We start from the raw sequence: 7,488 nt of genomic DNA on the forward strand, positions 1-7,488 counted from the left end.
ATGCTCAGCATCCATATCTCCCTGTGCTCATGCTCAGCATCCATATCTCCCCATGCTGTGTGTTTTGTTGTGGATCTGAACCGTCACATGTCCCATGATCTGATACATGCCAGACGAGCACTCTGTTCCCAAGCTCTGTGCTTTCGATGCTTATGACAGTGACAGTGTGCTACAATTACATAGAGCTCTAAAGTCTGGTCACATAAGGCATCTGAAACCATGACACAGGCTCTCCTGCGAGGAGGCTAACCAGAGTCTGACAGGATGCAGGGGACCTTACCATCATTGCTGGCTCAGCATTCAAACCGCTGGAATCATAGAGACAAGGCGATTTGAAGCATTTGGGGTTGAGGGTGGGCACCAACCATGAGCCCTGGGCCTTTTCTCCTCAGGAGCTCTGTGCGGTTACTGATCCGGAAAGTGCAGCATGCCCCACCTGAGATGGGTCCCCAGCCCAGTGCTGAAGCCTCCTGGCAGTTCTTCATGTCTGACAAGCCCCTGAACCTCTCAGTCTCCCTCAGCAAAGAGGTAATCCTCATCCCCCTGAGGTTTAGACCACAGCCCCCTCACTCTGTAGATGCACACAAGTCACCTTGGGTCTGCTCTAGTGAAAGCATAGATGTTTGCAAATTACCAGCTTATTTCCACTAATTTGGAGCTAGTCACCATAAGCTACTGTGGCTTTACCATTGTACTTGTTGGCTCTCCCCATAATCTGGGGGCTGTAGAGATTGTAAGTATACAGCCCCTTCCAGCCTCCTTGGCTACTCCCAGACATTCAATTCTCTGAGGCAGCATTGCTCACTGTACTACTTTAAGTTGCTTACTTTCTTGGCAAATTCAGATTTCATAGAAAACTCATGGGTCAGCCATGTTAAGAGTGATGTCATCAGTGAGGAGAGTCATGGGAGTAGAAGGTGAAAACCAAGGCTCTCATGGTCCAAAGTCAATGATGGACAGGTTAGCCAGAGCCTCGGGTGCTGTGTACACATGTGTGGACATGGATGGCACAGGGTGCTGCTGGGTAAAGCTCTGCAGCCAGCAATCCTAGTGCCTTCGGTTCATTTCACACATCTCACCCCCCAAACAATGAAGTCAAGGCAGGAACTTCCAAGAAACCCCTGCCTAGGGAATGGTGCCACTCACCATGTGGTCTGGCTCTGACCACATCAATTAACGATCAGGACAACTCCCCACAGACTAACCTGAGGTAGATGATCTTTCTCAAGACTCTCTTCCCAAGTGATTCTCGGTTGTGTCAAGTGACAATTAAAGTTGACCATGACACCCCTCAACCTCCTCGGCATTCTTTCTGCAGATGAGGCTGAACAAGTTGATAGCCTTCTCTAAAGGAAATGTTGTTATCAGTTAAGATTTTCTAACACTGGGGTTTGTCAGCCTTATCTATTGGAACGGGACTAGGAAAATCTTGGTCTGGGGAGCCCTCAGCTCACAGATGCCCTCCGTTGCACTCCACTCTTCTCTTTGACTTCTCTCTCACTTTTCAGATATATTTCCATGGGGAGCCCATCCCCGTGACTGTGACTGTGACCAACAACACCGACAAGGTTGTGAAGAAGATTAAAGTATCAGGTGGGACTCTCATCTCTATACTGAGACTCGGGGCTTTCTAGAATTCCTCAGCCTCATGCTATTTCCTAAGACCCACTCTAGCCTGGTAAGGCTCCGCCCACCAGTGTCTTAGATCTGCCTGTTCCTGTTTTCATTGATAGCAGCAGTTTTTGTTTTTGCTTTTGTTTTTGAGACAGGGTTTCTCTAAGTAGTCCTAGCTGTCCTGAAATTCACTTAATAAACCAGGCTGGCCTCAAACTCGAAGATCTGCCTGTCCCTGTTTCCCCAAGTGCTCAGAGGTAAAGGCATGTGCCACCACCGCTTGGCTGATAGCAGGATCTTAAAAAGAGAAGGGTATTAGAAGTCACTACATTTACCTCAGTTGGTAAAGCATACGGAAGCTCTAGGTTCAGTCCCTGGCACCACAAAGCTTAAATGGTGCATGCATAGAGTGTCAGCACTAGGGAGGCAGAGACAGGAAGATCAAGGTTGTCCTTGGCTATATGTCCATGTTGAGGCCAGCCTGGGCAGTGGGAGACCCTACCTCAAAACAACCAGTCATGCATTCACCACCATTGCCTTTGTGTTGGAAGTTTGTCTCTAGCAGATGGCCTTCCCGTCTTCTCATGATCATGCCTTTCCAGAGACACCCCTCCGAGCCAGGTCTCTCTTGGGGAGTCCAGGGAGACGCTTCCCCCTTTTGTTTTTGTTTGCTTGTTTAATTATTTAATGCGTGTGGGTGTTTACCTGTGTGTATGGCTGTTTACCATATATATGCAGTACCCGTAGAGGCCAGAAGAGGGCATCAGATTCCCTGGAACTGAAGTCACAGGCGGTTGTTAGCTGCCCCTGTGGCTTTGGGGATTTAAACCTTAACCGCGAACCATTCTGCAGCCCCGCTTTCCTTTTTTGGAATTTGATAGCTTTTGTTGACCACTACAGCAAGGCACTGGATTTGAAAATACTGGGCTTAATCTGTTATGTCACCCTTGAATCCCAAGTTGGCTCATTGTCCACCTTCTCAGACCTATGGACTAAGTACAGGTCCCCCAGCAGTGCTTTCCTGAGTAGTGATGTGTGATGTCTTCCCTTGAATGAGCATCTAACAAAGGTCAGCTCTGTTGTATGCTGCAGTGGAGCCCCCTCACTGATCTATATATTTCCTTAGCCCATTGTAGCACACACCTGTGGTCCATGCAGTCAGGCCACAGGAGGGCTGTCAGCTTGAGGCCAGTCTGGGTAACATACCTAGCTTTTCTCTCAAGACCTTAAAAGTGTAGAACAAACCCAAAAAAGTGTAGGTCCTCTGTGGGCAAAACGAACGAAGAAACAAAAAGCAAAATGGATTGATCTGGGTGAGCAAATTCAGATTTCAACTTTCAGCTAAAACACTTGCTGGCCAAGCTGAGGTAGGTAGATTTACAACATCAGAGTAAGTAGCCATACCAGGTCACCCTGGACAACGGATATGGGAATTTCAGTGTTATGTTAGTCATTGTGACTGGACTGAGCAAGCAAAAGGCTCAGGAGTTCAAGGTCAGCCACAGCAACATGCAGAGGGCAGACTAGACTATGTGAAATCCCAGTTTTGAAGAAGCTAGAGATGTTGCTCAGTTTGTAGCTTGCTTGCTGGGCATATGCCAGGTCTTGGGTTCAGTCTTCAGTGTATACATATGCGCGTACACGAGTGTGCACATATGTACAAAATAGGGTTTACCCCATGCCAACCAGATGGTTGTATAGCCCAGTTATCTGCTATCGTTTGAATGTGCTCACTGTACGTTCAAGGGTTTGAAATTTGAGCTCCACATTCACATGTTAATGACATTTGCAGGTAAAACTCTGGGAAGTAGCTAAGGTCAGATGGGGCTCTGAGGAAGGGCCTATAATGACACTATAATGACATGAAGTAAAGAGACTTAAATTAGCCATTAAATGTCTCTGCCATTTGAGGTCCTTGGCTATTACGAGCCAACAGGAAGGCCCTTATCAGAGGCCAGCACCACTTGGGAGTTCCAGCTTCCAGAACCAGGGGCTAATTAAACCGCTGTGTATTATTCAGCTATAGCAGTGTCAGACATACGTTCCACTTCCCCTGCACGTCCACTGAAGATGAAAGTCAGGAATTGTGTGTGTGCGCGTATATTAGAGAATCAATGTTTTTTTTTTCCTTTTTGCGATTATGAATATTAATCCAGCCTTGTTTTATGTTGGTTTAGTTTTCTATGGTTATTCAGCATATTGTAGACGGTGCCAATGGCTTCCTTGATTGGTGTAGTAGAGTCTATCTGCCCCTTCAGGCTGCTATAGCAGAAACACCATACACTAGGTGGCTCACACACACTGAGATGTGGGCCTCAAACGTGCGCTCCTCCTACTGCTGCCTCCCTAGTAGTGAGTTGCAGATGTGTGCCGCTATAGCCAGCTGACAGCACACAGGAACGTTCAGGATTGGGGCATTGGCAGATTCATCTGATAAGCCGCTCATCCTCCAACAAGCTCCTGGAACCTCCTTGTTAAGGCCACGGATTCCACTCATGAGTGTGCTGTCCCCACAACTCCATCACTTCCCAGAAAGCCCTCCTCTTCACAGTGAATGCTCACTTGGGCTACTGGGAAGAGCTGGCAAAAGTGCCAGCATCCCAGCCTGGTGCCATGAGTTTGATCTCTGGAACTCATGTAGGGGAAGGGGAGAATGACTTTCCCACAAGCTGTCCTCTGGCCTCCCAACAAGTCCTTGACATGTTCGTGACTCCCCCCCAGTGATGCAAATTTTAAAAATAATGTCACCCTGGGGTTGTAATTTCAATTTTGAAAGAACAGAAGCAAACTTTCAGAATCAGCTGCAAAATTGATCATGTATCATTGCATACTTGTATTTGAAATTACTTCTCGGGGCTGGAGAGATGGCTCAGTGGTTAAGAGCACTGGCTGCTCTTCTAGAGGTCCTGAGTTCAAATACCAGCAACTACATAGTGACTCATAGCCATTCCTAATGAGACATTCTGGTATGTCTGAAGACAGCTATAGTGTACTTATGTATAGTAATAAATAAATCTTTGGGCTGGAATGAGTGGGGCCAGAGTGAGCAGAGGTCCTGAATTCAATTCCCAGCAACCACATGATGGCTCACAACCATCTGTACAACTACAGTGTACTCATAGACATAAAATAAATAAATAAATCTTAAAAACAATGTACTTCTCAGCTAAGTGTGGTGGTGCATGCTTGCAACCCTAGCACTTGGGAGCCTGAGGCAGAGTTGTGAGTTCTAGGCCAGCTTGGGTTGCACAGGAAAACCTTTTTCAAAATAAAAAAAAAATATTTCTCAAAGTGTATTGGAAAATAATACCAATGACCTTGAAACTGTGAAATTTTCTGAAACAAAATATTAGTAGTTTTCTATAAGTTGGGTACCTGTGATGGGAACTTTAAATTGTTTCTTTTAATCCTCAAGCTTGATTTTAAGAGATTATGGGTTTGGAGGAGAGAAGGGTGCTTCCTGGAGCCAAATCTCAGAGCCCGGTGTTTTGGTAACACAGAGTGAGTCACTGGTATACAGAAATGGCCTGCAACCAGACCTTGAAAAATTGCAGCTTGAAGCCGAGGGCTGAGAAAGCCAGATTCAAATGGTCCTGTGTGTCCCCTTGAAGGCATGAGGAGCTGCCCTGACCACCCCACTCCTGTCTTCCCTTTGCAGTGGAACAGATAGCCAATGTGGTTCTCTACTCAAGTGATTATTACGTCAAGCCTGTAGCCTCGGAGGAAACACAGTAAGTAGCAGGTGTCTTTCCACTTCCTGGGCGGCAGCCCGCTTTGTCAGCTTCCTCTTCTGAAGAGAAAGCCTTTGCTTTCTTCCCCCTTTCTCCCATCAAGGGCTATGAAGCAAGGCAGGCTAAGCTATGGGTTTATTTTGCCTCTGGGTCCATCTCTTAGGCTGGGAGAGCAGTCTTTATAAACAAGGGACCGGAGGAGAGAAATCTAGAGAGTAAAGTCACTTTGGGAACAAGAGGGGCTCTGTGTATCCTTGGGATGTGTTGACAGGAATGAGATGCTCCTCCTGCCCCCAGAAGATGACTAAATGAGCTATTAGCCCAGGCTAGGACTGTGATATGTATGTGTGTGTATGTGTGTGTGTGTGTGTGTGTATGTGTGTGTGTGTGTGTGTGTGTATGTATATATATGCGTGTATATATATATACATATATATACACACACACACACACACACGTGTGTGTGTGTGTGCACGCGCGTGTGTCATTCTCTTTGTCTGTCTGTCTGTCTATCTCCCCCCCTCCAGCTTGACTGTCATGGAAGGGGGCCCTCAGGCTAGAACGATAGCCTTTACTGTAGCAGAATTTGCAGCAAGCTTACACCAGATGTGTGTGTGTGTGTGTGTGTGTGTGTGTGTGTGTGTGTGTGTGTATCTCTATACCATTTCCTGTTTCTCATTCAAAACTCTGTGTGCTTTTTGGACCAAATGATCCTTGGGAGAATGGACATCATTCTACAATTTCCCAGGGGTGGGGGGTGGGCAGAGCAGTCTAGAAATGGGGCCAGGTCATGTTAGCTTTTTCATTGTTTAGGCACAGGCAGGTATCTGAGAAAACAAACTGTCACAGAAATATCTGTTTCCATTCACAGTTTCTATTGATCACAGCAGGGTGGGCGTGGCAGAGCAGAACAGCTCAGGAAACAAGGAATGCAGGCATTAGCAGGATACCCCTGCTCCCCCTTTGATGACAGCCAGGTTTCTAGCCTCTGCAATGGTGGCTCTTGTATCCAGAGCAGCCTTCCCCTCTGGGCTAATCTTCTCTGGAAATGTTCTCACAGACACATCCTGAGTTGTTGTCTCCAAGGCCCTTCTCAAGACCATCCCATTACAATTAAATCACATTGGTCTCAATGTAGAAGCCACTCAGAAGGCTGCAAGAGCCCAGCACTGTTCCAGACACATCCAGCTCCCAGGGCTCTGGTGGGCAGGGTTCCTCAAACCGGGTCAAACATCCGTTGTAAGCTGCTGCTGACCATGCAGTGTGAGATCCTAATGGCCTTGAACACAGCTGTGGGCCTGGCTTCCGCAGATTCTACTACAGTACAGGCTAGCCCAGAGAGAGAGAGAGAGAGAGAACACCACAACCCAGGTGGTAGGATGTGGCCACCCCTAGCTCAAGCAGAACTTTGCAAGAGTTTCCTGAACTCACTACAGGCAGGAGAAGCTGAAGCTGCTTTAAACTCCTGGGGGTTGGGGTGCAAACAGGGACGTCCTTCCCATGGGAGACAGTTCACATGTCCAGATGTCTGGGAACTCATTCAGGAAGTGGTCCTGATGCTGGCTCCCAGCCAGCATTGTTGCCGGCCACACTCTACCTTCTGCCTGCAGCCCAGGCCTGGTTGCTAGGATGTGCACTGCAGAATGAATTGTACAGCCCAGATACCGCTCTGGAACCCCAGGAGTGCTGTGTCTCTAGCCAGGTCCCAGAATTGACCCTCAGAGTGGGGTTCCTTCTGTCTTTCACTCATAGGAAAACCCACAGCCCTCTGCAGGAGCCCCAGTAAAAAAAGAGGCGAGCCAAGCTGAGCAGTGATGTTGAATGCCTTTTATCTCAGCAGAGGCAGGCAGATCTCTGAGTTCAAGGCCAGCTTGGTCTACAGAGTAAGTTCCAAAACAGCCAGGGCTACACAGAGGAGAGAGGAGAGAGAGAGAGAGACAGAGAGACAGAGACAGAGACAGAGACAGACAGAGAAGAGACAGAGAAGAGAGAGAGAAGAGAGGAGAGAGAGAGACAGAGAGAGAGAGAGAGGAGAGAGACAGAGAGAGACAGAGAGAGGAGAGAGAGAGAGAGACAGAGAAGAGAGAGAGAGAAGAGAGGAGAGAGAGGAGAGAGAGAGAGAGAGAGAGGAGAGAGAGAGAGA

At 47.6% G+C, this 7,488-nt stretch overlaps 1 protein-coding gene across 2 annotated transcripts in view; it reads left to right on the forward strand.

Moving 5' to 3' along the window:
* Nucleotides 1-7,488, forward strand: part of Sag (S-antigen visual arrestin) — a 41,090-nt gene that overhangs the window by 19,019 nt on the left and 14,583 nt on the right. For both annotated transcript variants that reach the window (XM_021160398.1, XM_021160406.2), the window contains 3 exons: nt 393-528; nt 1,509-1,593; nt 5,273-5,345. In XM_021160398.1, the coding sequence (XP_021016057.1) occupies nt 393-528; nt 1,509-1,593; nt 5,273-5,345 (294 nt within the window). The remainder of the gene's footprint in view (nt 1-392; nt 529-1,508; nt 1,594-5,272; nt 5,346-7,488) is intronic.

The sequence above is a fragment of the Mus caroli genome, chromosome 1 (assembly GCF_900094665.2).
Source record: "Mus caroli chromosome 1, CAROLI_EIJ_v1.1, whole genome shotgun sequence".
Lineage (NCBI taxonomy): Eukaryota > Metazoa > Chordata > Mammalia > Rodentia > Muridae > Mus > Mus caroli.